Here is a 21524-nt window from a genome sequence, read left to right as displayed (position 1 = left end):
GTTAGCTGTTTGCAGTATGTCACATTAATAAATGCAAGAAAACACAACATTTAAGATCAGAAATAATAAAAAAAAATCAAGCCTACAATAACTCAGTTTCTAGTTTTCTGGACTGGCGAGACGAGAACAAACAATCTGTCCAAAAAATATGTAAAGTGACGAAAATGTCTTTGATCACAAACTGATGAAAGCTCAGTTTTGGTCCCTGAAGCTTTACGTCTTTCTTAAAACAGTCCATTGAGCCACTAGCGATGTTTACATAGATGTAGGTGTCATGGCCCCGAGTAAATGTGTTATGATGCATGAGAAAAAGAGAAGAGCTGAAAGCAACACAGTCAATTCACTGTGTTGCTTTCACACTCTGGTCAATCTACATTGACAAGTGGGCTCATAGCAGGACGAGTGGAGATATTTCAGTCAGCTCACCTGTTGAGCAGGTCACGTGGCGAGGAAGCCCAGGGGAAGACTCAGGATACACTTCAGAGGCTACGTGTCTCCAGTGGCTGGGAACACCTCTGTGGCCTTCCTGAAGAACTGGAGGTGTTGACTGGGGAGAGGCCTGTCTGTTTGCCCCACAATGTGGACCCATCTATTATGGATGGATGGATTTAATATGTAAAGCATTGAGATAAAAATAATTGTGAATTTTTAAAATATATATATATATATATATATATATGAATAAAAACAAATAAACCTCTATCTTTTCTCACTCCCCCCTTCCTTACCCAGGCGAGCGCCTGTTTCCTCCCCCATCAGGCCTGAGTTACTCCACTTGGTTCTGCGTGGAGAGGTTCAGCACATCCCCTCAGGCCCACCCGGTGCGGCTGCTGACCATCGTCCGTCGGGCCAACTCCTCGGAGCAGCATTATGTGTGCCTGGCTGTGGTGCTGTCAGCCAAAGACCGCTCGCTCACCGTCTCCACCAAGGAGGAGCTGCTGCAGACATACTGTAAGTGGCAGCACTAGACTTAAACTCCGGTTTGCAGCATAACCACAAGAATTAATAATCCGCCGCTGCACAACCATCCTCTAGACCTCTATACTTTGTCTATGCTTCAAGATTCTTTTTGGTGAACCATCAGGAGAAAATTATTATCTCAAATCTGTGAAATCTCAAGCTTGTATGCCAAAAGCCATTACTTTTTTGTTTTTGGGATGATGCACTTTCATACAGGATATATTCCCAGAAAAGAAATTAAAACTTTCTGTTAGATATTTGAGTTTAAAATGCTGATACAGTTTTGTTTAGAGATTATATTTGATAAATATGACCTTTCCAGTGTTACAGAGAGCAAGTGGGAGAAATGTGCACTTTCTGTTACGACCAAACAGGCTTCCTCTCTGGGGCTTTAACCCTGAGCTAATGTACTCACTTCTGCTGGAGCTCTCTGGCTCATTGATGTTGCCCCCTGCTTCTCTCTGCCTTCCCCCATCAAGCAGCGGATGATTCTAGCGAAGAAGCCTCCTTCTACGAGATCCTTCCCTGCTGCGCTCGATTCCGCTGTGGCGAGCTGATCGCCGAGGGCCAGTGGCACCACCTGGTGCTGGTCATGAGCAAAGGCATGCTGAAGAATAGCATGGCCACGCTGTACATCGACGGCCAGCTCATCAGCACTGTCAAGGTAAAATTAGTACGCGGCGTGTCAGCAATAACCAACATCCACATTGCAGATCTCACATTGTTGTTCCTGTCGAGATCCAGCTGTTAGGAAAACTGTACTAAACTGTCCAGTTTCTGTTGACCAACCGCGGGTGAACAGGCTTTGTTGCATGCAGGGTGTTTGTTGGAAGTTTTGGGTTGTTTTTTTTTTTTTTGCATGAACAGAACAAGAGCAGTGCAGCACCACAGGACAAACTCCAGCTGTAAACCTGTACCCTGGTAAAGGTGCAGTAACAGGAGGGTTAACCTAGCTTGCCAGTATATCTTTAATAGGATACGTCAATTAAGTCTTGTAATAAATGTAGATGGATTTATGGGTATAAAATCAGACTATATGTCATATACATAAAAACTATCTCCATCATCTCATATTCACGGTTACCTGTTTTTAAAGACAGCTGCTGTATAAAGAAACGGTGAGCTAGTGCCCGATTTAAAACTATGAGTGTGCTGATAGTTTCTTATGCATCAGTAGGTAAGTACGCCGCAACAACGGCTTTGTGTTTGGAAGTCGACCATAATTAGCTCGTCTTATTTGGACTTCTGATCACGGTTGGCGTTGAGAAGCAGCAGTGGCGTACGTTTCTAACTCCGACCTTTAAACAGCAGCTTTTGAGTGCTGCAGTCAGCAGACTGTGATGTGGTTTGTGGTTCAGTGACTTTAGATTCCCCTGAGATTAGACAGCAGAATAGGGAATAGGCTGAGACCGCAAGTCACAGCTTCTCCTTAACGGCACTGATAACAGCGGCTTCATTTCCTGCTGAGGGCCGTGTACAGGAAAAAACAGGCTGGTCGTGTGTCTCATATGGGTCTAAGTGTTCGTGTGGTTGCATTTAGCTTGTAAAAGAGTGACAGTAAAGCAAAAGGTGTGCAGGCACCTCCCAGGTGGTCTAAATGGCAAAAGTAGCCAGTAACAACAGCAGGAGTGGCTTGATGTGTGAATAATGAATAGATGATACGTTTTATTTCTGACATGAAGTCTGCTCAGAAAACTGCTGAAATGCTGTTTTGTGCTGAGCAGTAGTTCTCCTTTCATATCCCTTTTTATCCTTCCCACAGTCAGTGTCTCTGCGTCACTCACTGTTGTGTAACATCAGGCGTTTTGATTGGTCATAAATGAATCTTGTGATTTTAAGAATGAACTATTAAGGCCCTGGTTGTTTAAAAAAAAGGCTCCACGTGTTTGTTTATTTAAATAAAAAAACAAACAACAGAATTATTTCAGAAAAAAACAAAAGTTATCTGTGTCAGTATTATTAGCCCCTGACTTTTTATTGAGCTTTGCACAAACCACTGCTGTACAATGATGTGCTTTAAGTTTTTAAAACGGTCTAAAGTCAAGTTAAAACTGAGTTTATCTTTCAATTAACACAAAGTATAAAAACTTCAGCAAGGGTTTAAACTGTCACTTGAGAAAGCATCACGCTAAAAACAAAGAAATCAGTTCAGACTTAAAATAATTGTTGATGCTCACAAAGCAGGAAATGGATATACAGAGTTATCACAGCGTTTCCATATATCCAGAACTGGAGTGAGAAGGATTCTAGGAGAGCCACACAGTGCGGAACAAGCCTGTCTGAGGTAGAAGCAAAGATTTCAAAGACACTGTTGAGTGTTGATGTGTCCAAAGACCCCAGAACAACTGCCAAGTCATTGTAGTCTCAAAGAAGACGATCACTGGAACAACACACAGGAAAAAACCCAACTTCTGCAGATAAAGGTACGCTAAGAACACCCTGGAGAAAGATTATGTACACAGGAAGTGCGTCTTTAGGTCAGATGAAACAAACTAGAGCTCTGTGGCCAAAGAGATGCTGCTTATGTTTGGAGAACAAAGGAGGAGGTGAACAACCCAGAGAACACCGTCCTCACGGTGAAACGTGGTGGTGAGAGGATTACTCTGCGGGGATGCTTCAGTGCGAACTGGAACCCACCTGGACTCAGCAGCGATTGCACTTTGAAATAGATTTTTTTGAGACCTTGAAACAAAAGCATGGCTCCTGATCTCATTGTGGATCTTCCTGCAGTGCAGATGACTTTTTGAATGTCCCTCTATGGCCGCCGAGTATGTTGTGTCTGTAAGAACCTGATATTGGATTTTTAAGATCGATAACAATATTTGGTGATTTAAAAATCTGATATTCCAAAGTATCGACCGATTTATTTTTTCTTTCAGACACGTGAGACGAACAGATTTCCCGAACATTCGTCATGTGTAGTTATTCACTCAACTCTGCCGTATGTTCTTTACTGGAATCAGTCGCACTTTAGTCTTGAGTGCTGGGCGGCCGGAGGCAGAGACAGATTCTCCATCTGCTCTGGTGACATAAGTTAAAATTCTGAGTAGGTCTGATAGGTCGAAGTCTGAAAACCAAGTTAAGATGCACCGTTTTTCCATCCATCCTGCTGTTTATCCACGGCCAGGTCACAGGGCGGCAGCCTATCGGAGAAGCCCAGACCTTCCACAGTGTAGCAAGCCCCAGGCTGTCCTGTGTATGCCCCAGGTCCTCCTCCATGTAGGACATGCCCAGTAATCAATACCTCGCCCAGGAGGTGCCTGGGAGTCTTTCTAACCAGATGCCTGAACTGCCCCAACTGGCTTCTTTTGATGTTGATGAGTATCAGGTCTACTCTGGGTCCCTCACAAATCACTGAACTTCCCACCCTGTCTTTAAGGCTGAGTCCAGCCGCCCTTCAGAGACTTCTGATTTCCGCCACTTGTATCCGCTGTCTAATTCTTCCAGTCGTTACCCAGAGCTCATGACCACAGATGAGATTAGGGATGTAAATCGACAGCTTCACTTTTACGCTCAACTGTCTCTTCACCACAGCGAACCGGTGCAGCATCCGCATCACTGCAGACGCTGCAGCAATCAATCTGCCAGTCTCCCGTTCACCTGTCCCCTCCCCTCGTGAACGAGACCCCCAGATACCTCCTCCTCTGCTTAGTTTAGAACTGTTAGCAGTAAGCTAAATAATAACTATTTCTGCTTGTTTTCACTGTACCTGTGACGTGTTTAGAACATAAACACACATCTGAGCTGTTAAAATCCAGGAGCTGATAGGTCAACTCGATTATTTATCAGCTCCATCCAGCCGTTTAATTCATCACTGACGTAAATAGGTAACGCATGCATATTTAATTAGCCTGCTTCCCCAAAGAAAAGGACACAAAAGGAGTTATCAGAGTAAACTATCAACTCATCAGTCTCTGACTCACACTGACAAAAGACAAACGCAGGAGTAAATCATGTGTGTCTGTGCACTGACCCAGCAGAGAATATTAACTGATAAAATCATCAGAGCCCTTGATCTATGATGTTTTTAAGTTCTGTTCCCTGAAATATAGACTTGATGATTATTTAATCCTGTCAGAGGGGACAGCATACGGGACCGGTTCCCAATTAAGTGGGTTCAAACTTCAACTGTGCATATAATTGAAATGAGTTTGTGTATCTCACATGCTCTGAAGCTCTGTTGTGATCTGAGCCAATAAACAAGTCAAATGTAAGTCATTTCTCTTTGTAGTCTCTGAAGTTTGTGGCGGGCTACGTCTGCATTTCATAGCACAAAAAACTGTCTGAGAACATGAATGTGTCAGCTCAGTCGTATTTCTGCATATCTTATAGAAATCCCTCTTTTGAGTCATTACCTTCACCTTTCCTCTTCTCCAGCTTCACTACATCCACAGCGCTCCAGGCGGCTCCAGCTCCACCAACCCTCCTGTCGTCAGTACTGTTTATGGGTACATAGGGACACCCCCTGCCCAGCGCCAGCTCTCCAGCCTGGTGTGGCGTCTTGGGCCTACCCACTTCCTGGAGGAGTTCCTACCTGCCGCCAGCGTCGCTGCCATTTATGAGCTTGGACCCAACTACGTGGGCAGCTTTCAGGCCGTCTACCTCCCCTGTGAGTGGACCACCAGACCTCGACGTACAGTCTGCAGACCTGCTTTTAACCAGGCTCCAAATCCTTGCTCTACTTTAATGCTTTTCTTTAGTTTTGTTCTGTCATTTAACCACCTTGCATCACTTCTTTTCTCCCAGCGTTCATCCATACATGGCTCCTCTTTTTTTTTTTAATTTTTACTCACTTTTTACCTTCTCCATTTTTCCCTTCCTGCAGGTAAGGACTCCAAGGCGGAGGTAGCGCCGGCCTCTCCGGTGGTGCTGGTGCCAGAGGAGAAGGTGTCTTTCAGTCTGTATGCGCTCTCTGTGTTGACTCTCACTGTGGCCAAAATCAGGAAAAGCTACAACAAACTGGACAGCAAAGCCATCGCCAAACAGGTCAGACGCACGACTTCGCAAGGAATTAAAAGTCACTGCTTTAATGTTGTTGTCACCACAGGTTTGTCTGCTAAATGGAAATCTTACTGTCAGATATTCTGTCAAAGTTTCATTGAAGAATCTATTATTTCCGTTACAGTAACCTTTAAACCGTAACTCTAAATTCAGTTTTCTATTGAAGTGTGCAGCACACTGGCTGAGATGACATCATCCTGGCTGACGTAACCGACTGAAAAAAGAAACCTGTCTTCTCCCTCTGCTACTGTGCCACGTGGTGACGTGTTTACCCTTAGCACAAGTGTAACGTTTGCAGAGAGGAAAGACTTTGAAGTTAATAAATAATTAAATACAAGCAGAAAAACTCCAAATTGAGGTCCAAAGTGTAAACACACATATAAGCTGTTTTCACACATGGATTTGAGACTATTTCAGGATTGTTAGATTGGGGCATTTTCCACAGACGTCCTTTTCGCAGCAGGGAATCACCTGCTTTGCATGACTTCGTGTTACATGAAGTACTCCATTACATCGGACACATGCACCCTGTCTAGGAAACTTCTAGGAAAGTATAGGGCTGCTGTGCATATCTGGAAATGGCTATGGATGTGCATTCACACACTTAATGGTTTGCAAAGGTCAATTTCATTTTTCAACAGAAAACTCAAGTCCATTGCATTTAAATGATGCATTTAAAGGAAGTAGCACACACAGTCCCACCACGAGTGTGTGTTGGAGCTCCAGATGAGCTCTGTGTTATCTCTTTCTCTACACTTGTCACTTTCCCAGCCTGCCCGTCTCTCCTGCTCCGTCTCCCGCAGCAACTCACAGGAAGTGAAGTGCAGAGAATTACAGAGGCAGCAATTCTGCAGCAGAGACTTGTCACAGAGTAGGAAGACACTCACTCACTGTGCAGAGGGGAACGAAAATAAGTTGTTGTCCTCTCATGCAGCATTATCACGTCCCTCTTAGCAAACTAAGCCTAGTGTTTGGGTCTTTCACACCCTCTCACTTGGCTAAACATGGGTGTCATGTTGAGAGAAATAAAACTCCATAAATACACAATTATTCTAAATGCCAATGTTGCATAATGCTGTTTTTACCTTCCCCGAATTAACTGAAAGAATCCAATATTTCATTTCAGCTCAGTAAAGCTTTTGATCAGATCTTGGTGCAAGACTGCAGCGTCTAACAGTAAAACATTCTTACTCATAGACAAACATCCACAGCAACAAACGTTTGACTAACAAATGAGGAAATGGTGCAAAGTTGTGTGAAAGCGGCTCTGACGAAGTAGAGAGTTTAAAAGTAACCGTCGAGTTGCCGTCTGGAGACATACTTGAGGTGTGTGTGTGTGTGTTTTTAATTTCTGTCATTTCTTTTCCATCTTCTTCAGCTCGCCGTGTCCTCTCATGAAAATGCCACTCCAGTAAAACTGATTCACAATGCCGCCGGTCACCTTAATGGTCCCGCACGCACCATCGGAGCTGCTGTGATTGGATATTTAGGTAAACCAAATCTGCGCGACTCAGAATACCAAACGCTGTTCTCTAGTGGATGAAAACTCACTTGTTCTCTTTCTCCCTCCGTCAGGTGTTCGTGCATTCGTGCCCAAACCTGTGGCCACCAACCTGCAGTATGTGGGAGGGGCAGCGGCCATTTTGGGTCTGGTTGCCATGGCGTCAGATGTGGAGGGACTGTATGCGGCTGTCAAGGCTTTAGTGTGTGTTGTAAAAAGCAACCCGCTGGCCAGTAAGGAGATGGAGCGCATCAAAGGTTACCAGGTAAGTTATTAAAACTTAAATTAAAAGTTTTAGTTACATTTCCAGGATAATTACTGAGTTTTTCTAAAAATTGCCATCCAAACATTCGTAAATTGGGACGCAAGGCATTCGCTTCTCTCACATTTAAACACTGTAGTGTTTAAATGAATAGTGCGATTTGCACAGCATTTATTCACACACGTGGTGTGTGAATAAATGCTCTCCGTTGTACTTTAATGGTGTTGCTTCTACTTTTCTAAATTTGTTTACAAAATGCTCATTTGTCCGAGTGATGGGAGAAGGAAGCGGGAGATCGACAGACGATTGCTGCGGCAGCTGCAGTGATGCGGACGCTGTACCGATCCGTCGTGGCGAAGAGGGAGCTGTGTAACAGCGAAGCTCTGAATTTAACAGTTGGTCTACGTCCCTACCCTCACCTATGGTTACAAGCTGTGGGTAGTGACCGAAAGAACAAGATCGCGGAAATGAGCTTCCTCCGAAGGGTGGCTGGCCTCTCACTTAGAGATAGGGTGAGGAGCTCAGCCATCCGGGAGGGGCTCAGAGTAGAGCCGCTGCTGCTCCACATCGAAAGGAGCCAGTTAAGGTGGTTCGCTGGGTGAGGTGTTTTAGGCATGTCCCACTGGCAGGAGCCCCAGGGCAGACCCAGGACACGCTGGAGAGATTATATCTCTTGACTGGCCTGGGAACGCCTTGGTGCTTCTTGGAGGAGGTGGCTGGGGAGAGGGAGGTCTGGGCTTTTCTGCTTAGGCTGCTGCCCCCACAACCCGGCCCCAGATAAGCGGAAGATGGATGGATGCTCATTTGTCTCCAGTTACATATTTTTTGAACGTGTTTCTGTGTCAGACTAAGCACAGACTACTGTTAGTGACAGTGTGATTAATGTGAATATGACCCAGCAATGAGTTCACAGACTGAAAGCCAAGTTTAAGTCTGTACACAAAGACAAGTAAATGCGTATTTGTTTTGTCTTCGTCTTTAGTTGCTGGCTATGCTCCTAAAGAAGAAGCGCTCGCTGCTAAACAGCCACATCCTCCACCTCACCTTCTCTCTGGTGGGAACAGTTGACAGCGGCCACGAAACCTCCATCATCCCCAACTCCACGGCCTTCCAGGACCTACTGTGTGACTTTGAGGTGAGTGTTTACAGGGCCCGTTGACCCATAATGCTTGTGAGCCAACTGAAATAAGGACATTAGTGTGCAGCTGTCAAAGAAAGCTTGCCTATTTAGCATTGATAAAAGTCTTGTTCCACTTAAACCCGTCTCGGCTAATAAAACGGAGAGTTTGCAGGTATATTTTTGCATTTGTTAGAACAGGAAAGGGAAAAAAAGTGTTTTTTTGATGTTGAAGTGTTAAGGAACTGAGCTACTCTGTGCCAGAAGTTTGTGCTGCCAGAAATGAGTTGTGCGGCAGGGTCTGAGTCTGCTCCGTCTGCTCCTCAGGTTTGGCTGCACGCTCCCTACGAGCTCCATCTGTCTCTGTTCGAGCACTTCATTGAACTGCTGACAGAATCCAGGCAAGTGTCAGAAGGAAGTTTCCCTGAACAAGAAACAGATCACATGAAGAATAAAATGACTTTTATTTTTTTGTAACTGCTGATTGGCACAATTATTTTCATTTTAACGTGAAAGCGTCTCACTGTGTGTTTTGCTGACTGTGTCGAATAGTGAGGCGGCTAAAAATGCTAAACTCCTGAGAGAGTTTCAGCTCATCCCACGACTGCTGCTCACCCTGAGAGACACCACGCTGTCCCAGCCCACTGTCGCCGCCATCAGCAACGTGCTCAGTCTGCTGCTGCAAGGCTTCCCCAACCCGTACGACCTGCTGCGGTAAGAACGCGCTCGTGTAGCCGCTACGTGAACGTCGGTGATGATGATCCATGCCAGTGCAGCATAAGACCGTTTGCTGTCTCCACAGGTTCGGCCAGTTCATCTCCTCCACTCTTCCCACATTTGCCGTGTGTGAGAAGTTTGTTGTCATGGAAATCAATAATGAGGAGAAGATAGACGGAGGTATGAGTGATATTAGTGTTGATCTGACTTCTTGCACCTCTATCCTAAATAACGTGTGGCCAAAAGTATATGGTCAGTGCTTGACTGTTTTTCTATCCTTAATAAATATGAAACATTTGGTGAATCTGCAGGAAATGATGATGACTTTGGTGGCCTCCTATCAGCAAACCTCATTCTGCTGAGAAATCGACTGCTGGACAGCCTTCTTAAACTGCTTTTCACCACGAAAGAGAAGTGCACAGTTAATGCCCAGTAAGACACCGCTCTCCTCCAGACGTTGTATAGATTAAAAAAATAGCAGTTAGAGCCATGCCACGTTGAACTAGAGAAGTAAAGTTATGCTTGTAGCTTAATGACCATCCACAGACTGCAGGGGTACAGACACACATATCTGCTAATAATAATTCCTAACTAACATACTCTGATTTCACTCTGGAGCACAGAGCTCTGGGATCGTCTGTTGGTAGAATTAACTTCTCTTTAAGCCACATTATTTTAATAAATAGGCAGCAACACAAACACGGTCGCAAACTCCAGTTTAGTGATTCTGGTTAGCGTATTTAACGCCTAACAGGCAGATACAGCCGCCTGTGTCAGCATTTACCATCTATCATAGCTGCCATAATTCTAACGTTATAACTTTAAACCTTAATAGTCTTAAAAAGATGTTTTATTTAAAAATAATAATAAATGAAATCACCCCATGCAGTTGTTGTGAAGATCGAAATTAGCTACAGAGATTAAATCTGTTTGTGCAGTAGGCTGTTAGCATGCTTACTTATTTGTGTAAAGTTGGGTACATAAATGGTCAAAAAAAGATCTGCTGCTCATTCATCACTTCCTGCCTCAAAGCGCAGAGACTGCAACAGTGAAAACACTTTTATATGGTCTGAGCTTGGAGGCACCCCAAGTGGGCAGTTGAGGAACTGCAGTTTGCAAACTAAGCCAACTAGCATTTTTAATTTTTCTAGCCTTGGGTGTTGTTATTTGCTCCTTCTGTCATATCTGCTCATCCTGAAAGCTTCAAGTTAAAATGCAAACTCTCAGGCTGTCTATTTATTTTGAAAACTATGAATAATCAATCATAAAAGCGCCACACAACATTATTCTTGTTCTTTGATCTTTTAAAGACTTTTATCATTAAAAAGCTATTTAGCTCCAGTTATTACTGGAATATGGCTCAACTTGACTCAAATAATGGCAATATGCCCAGCGGCTGACAGAGATGGAGATTATAATGACACTGGTTGATATAATGAGCAAGCAGAAGCAGAAATATTGACAAAGTATTTAAAATGTTGTGAAAAGAACTGATATTAAAGTAACAGTAAACCTGCAAAACTTTTTCTCCCTGCAGGGCGTGTGAGGAGCTGGTGCGAACGCTGGGCTTTGATTGGCTCCTGATGTTCATGGAAGAACATCTCCACTCCACCACAGTGACGGCAGCTCTGTGGATCCTGGTGGTGCTGCTGTCCAATCAGTCGATCCTCAACCGCTTCAAAGAGGGCCTGTGCGGAGGAGGCTGGCTGGACCACACCGACTCCGTCCTGACCAATAAGATCGGCACAGTGCTGGGTGAGTGCAGCAGCGTGGGTTCGCTGTCATCGCAGCACAAAATTGGAGCTGAGAGGCTGGATTTGGTTAACATTAGGCACTCGCCTTTGAGGGATGTGTGCGTGTATTAGCTCCAGACGTTCAAACCTGTAAGCACCCGCTCTTAGAACAGTCACAAGTAAGAAATCGTGATTTCCAAGGTAAATACTGTATGTTGTAACATGGCTCAGCAGACGCCTCTCCTCATTCTGGCAACGCTTTCCGTCGGAGTTGGCCTTCGTTCAGCAAACAGAGAGCTGCACAGTTTGTGCGCCGAACAGCCAAGGGTTGGTTCTCTCATTTTCACCCTCCCGCTCTCCCCTGCTGCTGCATCATGCCATAGTTCCTTTTGAACTTAGTGGTTTTCAACCTTCTCATTGCTCAGGCGTAAAAACCATTCTGATTCTTCAAAGCTGGATTTACCAGCCTGGAATAATTTCAGATGTTGATGTTTGCTTTAATATTTCCATAAAACTTCTGTCTAGAGCAGGGAGATATGGCCAAAAATATTTATCACGATATAGATTTGAAAATTTGCGATAACGATATAACTGACGATATAATTGATGCGAGACAAAATGCAACTCCACAACTTTGCTAGCGCAAAAAAACCCCATCCATGTATTTTCACTTAAACAAGCAGCTGTTTTATGTGCATTAAACCTATATAAACATATCCTGAGCATAACCACGTATAATATCCACTGAAGTTAAAACGAGGTGCTTTGCAACATTAAACTGCAGTGTGCCAAATAAAAAAGTCAAATATGTATTTTCAGACCATAAGGTGCACGGGATTATAAGGCACATTAAGCGAAACAAAGCAGTCAGATGAATCAAACTTTATTAAACTCATTCTTCTTGCTTCCTCCACTTCTGTACCATTGATTCATTAATGCTGTATTCTATCACAGCTGCTCTATTCCCATGTTGTTGCAGTATATTAATCACTAACCTCGTATTGTGGATGGATTATCTCAGTTGTTCTTCTGACTGAAGTTTGGTCCGTTTACAGCATCCTGCCATGCGACTGTATTTGTCTCTAACCATCAGGAACATTCACGTTAACTTTTATCGAGTGGAAAAGTGTTAGCGTTCATCCTCCAGCTTCACTGTTTATGTTATGCTAACATAGCTGAGTCGCTAGCGATCACGTAGCACATCATTATATACCAGCTAGCCAAACTTCAGTAACCCTACAAACGTCACTGCTGTTTAGTTTCCTGTCTTCATTTATGTTGGAAGTGATAGCAGAGCTGTACGTTTGAATTTTTTCAGAAATCTCTCAGTCAGAACATGCTATATCATGCTGAGGTAACTAGCGAGCTAACTTCCGCTAACCTCCTGCTAACTTCTAACTCCGTTAAATGTAATAAATTCTGTTTTCATGGATGCCTGGATGCTAAACTTCATAGTTACACCTGGTAAAGCAGCAATGCTGATCGTTTTATTAAAGATGAAAGAATTTAGACAGTTTTTAACTCTCAGTGACGCTGCAGTGTTCGTTTGACTTTGGGACCTGAACGATCTGACGGACAAACACCAAACCAGTTCCACATCACTGAAGTGGCACCATTTTCACAAACCTATTCTGGTTCATCCGTTTCACTCAACGATCCGCCTTCTCCATTCTCATTCTCCGTTGCCGCCATGCTTTTTCGGCCATGTGCGTATGAAAACAAAGGCACTGCGCATGCACGTTTTACCCATATTCTATCGCGATATGGGAATGGTATAATATGGCCCAGCCCTACTTCGGTCTTTTATTTGTATTTATTACACCATAACACTCCTGCAAACATCCAGGTTGAGAACCATTGCTTTAGCTCTGGAAACTCCCCATTAGAGACTTGCTCTAACAGAATGAGCGCTATCAGGTAGAAGTCCTTAGTTTTATTCAGATTTGGAGTTTTTCTTTTAGTGTAACAAATCTGTTTGGCTTTGATTGATTGTGTTAGTTTAGTCCTGGATTTTTACTGCAGCCATCTCCTTCATAGCTTTGCTTCATTAAACCCAAAAGTGGGCACTAACCTGCATGTAGAGCTGCCTACAGGTGCAGTAGTCATAGGGTGCCACCCTTTTACCTTTGTGCTTTATTTTTAACATTCACTCTCTCAACTTTCTTTTTAGGATTCAACGTGGGTCGCAGTGCCGGCGGGCGCTCCACATTGCGGGAGATCAACCGGGACGCTTGCCATTTCCCAGGATTCCCTGTTCTGCAGACACTGCTGCCCAAACACACCAACGTACCCGAACTCTACTTCCTGCTCATGGCTCTCTTCCTGCAGCAGCCTGTCATCGAGCTCCCAGACAGCCTGCAGGTACATGTTAGTATACCCAACCTTCTTTAATAATAATAACTAAACACGTTTGTTAGCCTCAGGGCTTAAAGTGGACCTATGCTGCTCATTTCCAGCTCCAGATTTGTATTCTTGGACTTTTTAGAGTCCCTGCACCTTCAAGTCAGAGTACAGTGTCAGTGAATTGAGGATTCTTGGAGTCGCTGCTCAGGACTTCATTGAATTCATTGAAGAAGCACTTCAAAGTCTGAGGCCGTGTTTCTCAGACAGAAAAAGGTGGTGGAGGGTTAGATTGAGATTATGTCTCTGGGCCTTTGGAAGGCCTCGTTGTCCCCCCAGAAGAGCTTGAGGTGGGCAGGGAGAGGGAAGTCTGAGCATCTCTGCTTAGACGGTTGCCCCTTTAACCCGAACTCGGATAACCATCACAGGCTGGATAGACCGACTCTTTAGGGAACTTTGCACGATTCACAGTTCAGAATTATCCTTATTTATCTCATACTTGGCCATGGAGTACCCCCTCAGGTCATCCACTCTGCAGTTATGCATTTTATATCTTACCAGTGGGACCCAGCCAACAGTGAGAGGACCAGTGCTTTGAATCAGCCGGCCCTCTGTTGCCCCACCGACCTCCTGTTCAAACAGAAGGTTTACAGAGCTAAGACAGCAGAAGCAACACAGGGATTACCACGCTGAATGAGGAAGAGCATAATGGGTTCACTTTTAAACCTGAATTTGACCTGTCAAACCAGCTAATGAATAAATACAAAAGTGGACTCGTTTAATTAGATTTACATGTATCTGTGTGACCCAAACCCAGTGTCTGTGTTTGTTCTCTCAGTTTGATCTGGACTCTATCTGGACCTTCATCTTTGGCGTGCCGGCATCCAGTGGGACGGTGGTGGCCTCCATCCATAGCGTTTGCACTGAGGCTGCTTTCCTGCTGCTGGCCATGCTGCGCAGCATGCTTAACCTGGTGAGAACCTCTAAACCTTCAGACGCGTTGGTTTCTTGATTTTGTTATTTTTTTGGTCATTTCCTGCTTCCTCTACAGTAGCACATGCTCTAAATAAGTGTTTTACCAATGTAGTTTCCTAAACACGAACATTAATCTGCAGCCAGTTTCACAAAGCTTGTTTTTTGTGTAAAGACAGTGGAAGATTGCACAGCGATTTCTACTTGACTACAAAAAGCTTTTGGGATAATTGTTGAACCTTTTTAAGCCATTATTTGCTCATTAAATTCAAGGCCCTTTTCATAGAAGTGCATGTTTTAACAGTTCCTAACAGCAAGCTTGAAAAGCACTCACATGTGATTATGATCAGTCTGGATTCTGTGAAGGTTTTTCTTCTAATCTCCCGACACCTTTAGCGCGCTCATCCCCTGCATGAGAAGCTTCACTAGACCGCCCGTGGGCTTAGTGTCAATAACTGCTCTGAAAAGACTTTTTATTTATTTTTTGCATCAGTCTGAGATTTGAACTGTTAAACTGCTGAGACTTTAATGGAAATTCTTCTCCAGGTTTCATTGCGTTGCATCTTTTGTCTCTTTCCAGCCTTGGCAGTCAGAGGAGGAAGGTTCCTGGCTCAGGGAGTACCCAGTAACACTCATGCAGTTCTTTAGATACCTTTACCACAACGTGTCCGACCTTGCACCAATGTGGCACAGCCCAGAGTTCCTCTGTGCCCTGGCAGCCGCTGTCTTTCCCTTCAACATCAGACCGTACTCTGAGATGGTAAGTCTGTCCTTTATTTTTTCACTTAAGCAACTCGAAATAGAAATTAAATTCTGCACAAGGGAAGAACTTGCAGTGAAAATAATCTTGACCTAAAATTGCTCCAATATCTAACTAGTAGCGTTTCATCTTCCTCTCCACAAAAATGTAGAGTTTAATTTGCTGTGATCACACGTTCTGATTTGTAGTCCCATCAACACACAACAGGTACGCTGTAAATATCCCTTCAGGCTCAGTAAAACTGTAACTTATTGCCCTTCTGAGCCATGGGCCCTCTTATCTTGCTCTCCAGTTTGTTTCCTCACAATAAAAGGTGTTTGGGGACAGCTGCAGTGTGCTAGCCTTTGAATTATGGCTAAGATTTCCACAAGTCAGAGCAGCAAGAACTTGGAGGAAACAATGATCTGTTCATGAAAGATGATCTTGATAAAGGTCACATTCTTTGTAGGTCAGTGATTTGGACGATGAAGCGAGTTCTCCCACCGAAGAGTTCAAGGCCTTCACTGGGGACTCTGGCATGAACCGCAGCCAGTCTGAATACTGCAACGTGGGCTCCAAGACGTCCCTGACCAACCACCCGGCCAAAAAATATGTCTTTGACTTCATGAGGGTTCTGATCATGGACAACCTCTGCATGACCCCAGCCAGCAAGCAGACACCCATCATTGATATGCTGCTGGAGGTAAGAACACAGACATGAACCCACATTCCAGATGCATGGATAGGAAACACTCTAACATGGCTGTTGCTTACTTTTCCCTTTATGTTGGTTTTTTCAGGCTTCCCCGGAGCGCTCCACCAGGACTCAGCAGAAGGAGTTTCAGTCCAACATCCTGGACAGCGTCATGGAGCATCTACTGGCTGCTGATGTCCTTCTAGGTCAGCAGACTAAAGTTTTGGTTCCTTCTCTCACCTCCAAACTAGAGGCAGGGGTGTAATGTATCATCACTATCACTGATGGCATTTTCTCACCTATTTCCCTGGAGTCTACAGTTAGTTCGGACACCCTGCTCATTAGGTCCATTCTTATTGCTTAAATCCTGCTCTTGTACATAAGCATGCTGCAGGACAGCTTAACTCTTTCTTTGGCTTTGAACAAAACTGTGATGGAGGCATCATGAGTCAGCAAATCACAATGTGAAGGCCGGAGATCTGCAAGCACCTTCAGGAGTTTCTGTTGTGCTTAGAGTATCGTCCTGCATCTATCTGAGGAAGAAAAGAAAATCTGTGCGCTTCAAAAAATGTGAGACAGCAAAAATCATCTCACTTACCTTTCTTTGTTTCCTTAGTAGAACACAAAATAATCAATAAAACCCATATTCCCGTCACACTGTTCTGCTAAATCTCAAAGGTAATATCTGTTTGCAGAGGCGTGAGATGCTTAGTTTTGTTCAATCATGTAATGCATTTTTAAAAAGCTGCTGTTTTTACACTCGAACAGTTTCTGCTGTAATGAGGGGGAAACGCTTGCAGCGTGAGGCCTCCTTACTCCTGGAAATACAGACCAGCGCGACGCCCGCTCATGTCCTGTGTATTCACCAGGCATGCACTTCCTCTATTCTCGTATGGGACCAATCAGAAGTCACACAGACTTTGAGCTGCGTAGCTGGCAGGTGTAACCAGGTTTTCACTTGCACCTCCATCAGGCAGTGTCAGTGAGCTCATAGTTAATAAAAACTAAGGGTGAAAAAATGTTAACTGAAATAATAAAAACCAGAGAGCCTTCTTAAACTCTTTTTCCTATTTTGGTGGTATTCACCATCATAATCTGGAAACCCTCTAACAGATGTGTGACTGACTCTCTCTCCAGGCGAAGATGCCTCGTTGCCCCTCAGCAGCGGGGGCAGTTATCAGATTTTGGTCAACAACGTCTTCTACTTCACCCAGCGGGTGGTGGACAAGCTGTGGCAGGGCATGTTCAACAAGGACTCCAAGCTGGTGGTGGACTTCATCGTGCAGCTCATTGGACAGGTACAAGCAAAATGACCTCAGGCTGTTTTTGGTCAGCTGATGGTCCAAAATGTAGATTCACCCAAATAAATCCAGTGTTTTCAGATGTTATACAAACGGAAAGTCTCTGTCTGTCTAAGGCAGCGTACGTCCTCCCTTTATGTACTCACATTGTGTAGCTGGAGGCACTAGTATTTTGTCTGGTTTGTACACACATTTAATAGTCATTAGATTCACAAACACAGCATAATGTAAATCCTGTATTGTTGGGAGCAGCCTGCATTGTCAGACTGACATTTTCCTGAAGAGGCCGGAGGCAGAGAGACGGCGTCTGTGACGCCTGAACTGGAATAAGAAGGAAAACAGTCCTTTAGTCGTCTTGCAGTTAATGCAACCAGTGCAAAGTGATGCTGGAGCAAATCAGATAGACGGGGTCCTGCAGGCCTCATTTTTGTATGAGATGGGCACAGAATGAGATTTGGCTGCTGAGGTGTGTTTCTTATATTTGCTGCTTATTAGATTCAGTTTCTTTGTTTTGTTATTCTAAATAAGGGTTGCAGTGGTACCCCATGCGTATGCTTACATGGAAATGCTTTTAGCAACGTAGTAAAATGAGTCGTGCATGGACTTTGTCTTCCCTTTTTTGCGGTGGTTTGTGTACACATTGCTGTGCAGCTGAGAAGATAAGCAGATTATTTTCAGTAATTCATTTTTCGAGCCATAATGCAGTCCCTGAATCCTGGAAATATCCCTCAGTGGATTCGATGGCCATCCATTTCATCCTGAGGCGCACAGTTTGGAACTGGAATATATTTGTTATTGATTTCGTCAGTCATTTTGAAATGTACCCACTTTCTACTCAGTTTTCTCTGGAGTAACTCCAGCTGGAGTTGCTCCTTAACAAAGTGGTCGATTAAAAGGAAAAGATGTGTGATGGGTGGCACGGTGTGGTACTTCCTGCAGGTGTGTGAGTGAACACCAGGTGCTCCAGTTTATTCCAACAGTCCCAAATGTATTTGTCTGTAAGACTAGAAAAGAGGTTTTCTATGTAAATAATATTCATTTTCAATTTTTAAGACTTCTTCTGTTTCGGGCTTAAAACTGGTTTTCTCACAGTTTTGCTTTAACACAAAACAGGAAGCTCCAAAATCTGGAGCGTACTGTTAGAGCACACTTGAGTATGAACATGCAGAGTATTGATTTAAAGTCTAAACACATGTTTATAAATAGCAGACTTTTCAAATAAGGCCCTTTGAGGCCCTTAAGCAGCATTCCAATACTAAAGCTACGTTCACAATCCTCTGCATTCCTAACTCAGTGTAGCCCCGTTACAAACACAAATCTCCTCCTGCAGAAATATTTCGTCAGCAGCTTTATTCACATGCACTTCATAGCATTAAACAGCCATAACTGCTTCTCGCTTGTTTTCCTCCCGCTCCAAATTCTCCAGTCTAAGAGGCGTTCGCAGGGACTTTCTCTCGACACTATCTACCACTGTCTGAACCGGACGGTGCTCTACCAGCTCTGCCGACCCCACAAGACGGTAGCACAGCAGGTGGCCCTGCTGGATGCCCTGCGGGTCCTGACCGTCAACCGCAACCTGGTGCTCGGGCCAGGCAACCACGACCAGGACTTTGTGGCCTGCCTAGCTCACTGCTTCATCTGCCTGCACAGCGGGAGGTACGTTCTTTACATGGAGGCTGCTGTAGGCTTTTTACTTTGATTAATAGCAACAGACTATAGAAGTGCATCTATCACACCAGCAGGTGCTGTGTGTGTAGACACTCTGATATTGATTATTCATACGTTGAACTAAATTTTCTTTCCTGTATCATTCTTTCAATATGTATTAGGCTGAGTAATAATATACTTCAGTGGTAAATCCTGTAAAGAAAAAGGTCAAAAGTAATAATATTCTTGGGTTGTAAACACACACATAGATGAGATGCATTAAGACATGTTAATGAAGGGCTTTAGTGAAATGTTGCTTTGCCAGTTTGTTGCGCTGATTGCTTTATCTGTGCTGCCGTAGCTCTTAAAGCTGTGCTGGTTGTGGCCACTGTGCACAGATGGTACTTTATTTGGATGCTTTGATTTAAAAGCTGGTTTTTGTTTTAAATAAACTGTAAATAGGAGTGTTTAGCATGTTTTCAGAATCACACTTAAAGGTGTTCAACAGATTTCATAGTGCAGAAGAGCTCTGGATTGTCCACATGTCCTGATAAAACAGAAGAGCTAGGCATGGAATAAATAATCAACAAACACGTTTTCTATGGTTATGTCACAACTTCTGTTTGCAAAGGACAATGATGTAAAGGGTTAGAAAACAGAAAAAACACAAATCATTGTCCTTTTTTTTCTGCACAGAAGAAAAGTTTGCATCGTGTGTTTATTTTGTTTACTGTTTTGCCGTTCTTGTAGTTAAACTCGGTGAGATTATCTGAGTCTCCCTCGCAGGAATGTTTGTATAACTAATTACCGCTGGGTCACACCTCCTTATGTTTATTTTCTGAAACCTGGACTTTGTCAGGTTTGCTCACATGCTGGTGGATTGTGATAGCAGGGGATGTATCTGGTTCTGGGGAAAAAAACAACATTTCTTTCCTCACACAGCAGCAGGTGTGGACAGACTGGATGTCCAGCCATGTGGTGAACACAACCTTCTCTAACACAGCGCTGTGTTTGACTGCAGAGATCAGACCTGTTTGCCGTGGAGAAGCCAAATAATCAAACCCTCCTCTCAGTTCTATGCAGGGCAGCATGGTACTCAGCTCCTGTGTGTGTGTTTGTGTGCAGTAGTGTGGACGGCTTCGGTTTGGAGGCGGAGGCCAGGATGACGACCTGGCACGTCATGATGCCCGCGGAGAACGAGTCTGACACCACGCACAGCCACGACGTCAGCGAGGGTGAGACAGATTCGTGTGTTTAAGTGTGTTTGACTGCGTGCAGAGCCACTCTGACCCTGATGACCTCTGCCCAGATACTGTTGTCACTTTCTTGTGTGGCACATCCTCTATATAACAGAATAACTTCAGTTTATTTACACTTTATAAATCATTTAGGCCCAGCTATGATTAACAGTGATTTGGAGTATTTAAATGACAAGCAAAACAGATGATCATGAACAGTTAAAGATACACAATAGAAATTAGAGGATACGAGAAAATGCGAGGAGTGCAAAAATAACCTGAGTGGTTTAGAGATCTGTCTGAAAGAGCGACGTCTCCTGCAGTTGTTTTACCATCAATCAGTCCCCTCACTCGTAATTTTAAAGTCCAATGAGTTTGTTCTTGCCTTAGAAACACTCGTCTTCATATATCAGCTGTGAAAATAACCCAGAAAGTCGCTGAGGTGTAACGCTTGTATTTTTGTATGTTGTGGTGCGGCATGTGCTTAGATGTTCTGTTCTGTGCTTGTGGGGGAGGTGAATGTGGGTGAATTACAGACAGAGATGGAGGGAGAGCTTAATGAATATTTTATGTGTTGCAAAGGAATTTTACAACTGCTCTGCACAAAAACAGACAGGAAAACTCATTATCGTGGTTCCTCTGCAGGGCGGCAGCTCCTGCTGAAGGCGGTGAACCGTGTGTGGACGGAGCTGATGCACAGCAAGCGCCAGATGCTGGAGGACATCTTCAAAGTGTCTCTGCCCTGCAATGACAGAGGACACGTGGACATCGCCACAGCCCGTCCCGCTTTGGAAGAGCCGGCCCTGAAGAGCTGGCAGAACCACCTGGGTCAGTAACACTGTGAAAAACACATGCAGAGGAATAAGCACGCAGTCTTTCTGCTGCCTACTTTAGCTCACTTTTTGTTTTTCTCTGCTTTGAGTAGCTGAGTGTTGCTCATGCAACCTTGAGATAACTAGGTCAGCCTCTTTTTGTTTGACAAAATAAAGTAACCCCCTGCAGACAGAGCTTGTTATTTTCTGATCTGCTGTCTTTTTAGCTAAGCTATTGCTTATGTAAGCAGATTGGTAAATGACTGTCATCCACCAGCCAAGTTTTGACTCGTCTGCTGATTAGTGATGGGTCGTTCGCGAACGAAATGGCTCTTAGAGCCGGCTCTTTGACGTGAACGACGCGAGCCGGCTCCTTATCGCGAGCCGTCACGTGGGTTTTTTTTTTTTTTTTCTTTCTCTCTCTCTCTCGCACTTTTTTTCCGCTTCACTCTGCACGCGAGCCTTGTGCTTTACGCTGGGCAGAGGGGGG

General features: G+C 44.2%; 1 protein-coding gene across 5 annotated transcripts in view; it reads left to right on the top strand.

Moving 5' to 3' along the window:
- Positions 1-21524, top strand: part of wdfy3 (WD repeat and FYVE domain containing 3) — a 129733-nt gene that overhangs the window by 81826 nt on the left and 26383 nt on the right. For 2 of the 5 annotated variants that reach the window (XM_085426451.1, XM_085426448.1), the window contains exons 19-39: positions 733-951; positions 1440-1624; positions 5338-5569; positions 5786-5946; positions 7340-7451; positions 7537-7727; positions 8707-8859; positions 9169-9242; positions 9394-9555; positions 9644-9738; positions 9870-9990; positions 11096-11313; positions 13462-13658; positions 14470-14604; positions 15184-15363; positions 15812-16045; positions 16143-16242; positions 17174-17334; positions 18764-18993; positions 20110-20219; positions 20868-21050. In XM_085426451.1, the coding sequence (XP_085282577.1) occupies positions 733-951; positions 1440-1624; positions 5338-5569; positions 5786-5946; positions 7340-7451; positions 7537-7727; positions 8707-8859; positions 9169-9242; positions 9394-9555; positions 9644-9738; positions 9870-9990; positions 11096-11313; positions 13462-13658; positions 14470-14604; positions 15184-15363; positions 15812-16045; positions 16143-16242; positions 17174-17334; positions 18764-18993; positions 20110-20219; positions 20868-21050 (3453 nt within the window). The remainder of the gene's footprint in view (positions 1-732; positions 952-1439; positions 1625-5337; positions 5570-5785; positions 5947-7339; positions 7452-7536; positions 7728-8706; positions 8860-9168; positions 9243-9393; positions 9556-9643; positions 9739-9869; positions 9991-11095; positions 11314-13461; positions 13659-14469; positions 14605-15183; positions 15364-15811; positions 16046-16142; positions 16243-17173; positions 17335-18763; positions 18994-20109; positions 20220-20867; positions 21051-21524) is intronic. The other 3 variants (XM_085426452.1, XM_085426450.1, XM_085426449.1) reach the window with 2 other exon arrangements.

The sequence above is a fragment of the Rhamphochromis longiceps genome, linkage group LG12 (assembly GCF_057381845.1).
Source record: "Rhamphochromis longiceps isolate RC_006_pf linkage group LG12, R_longiceps_female_GT1.1, whole genome shotgun sequence".
In the NCBI taxonomy this organism is placed as follows: Eukaryota; Metazoa; Chordata; class Actinopteri; order Cichliformes; family Cichlidae; genus Rhamphochromis; species Rhamphochromis longiceps.
The sequence above is the reverse complement of the archived record's forward strand: the minus strand, read 5'-3'. Positions and strand labels throughout refer to the sequence as shown.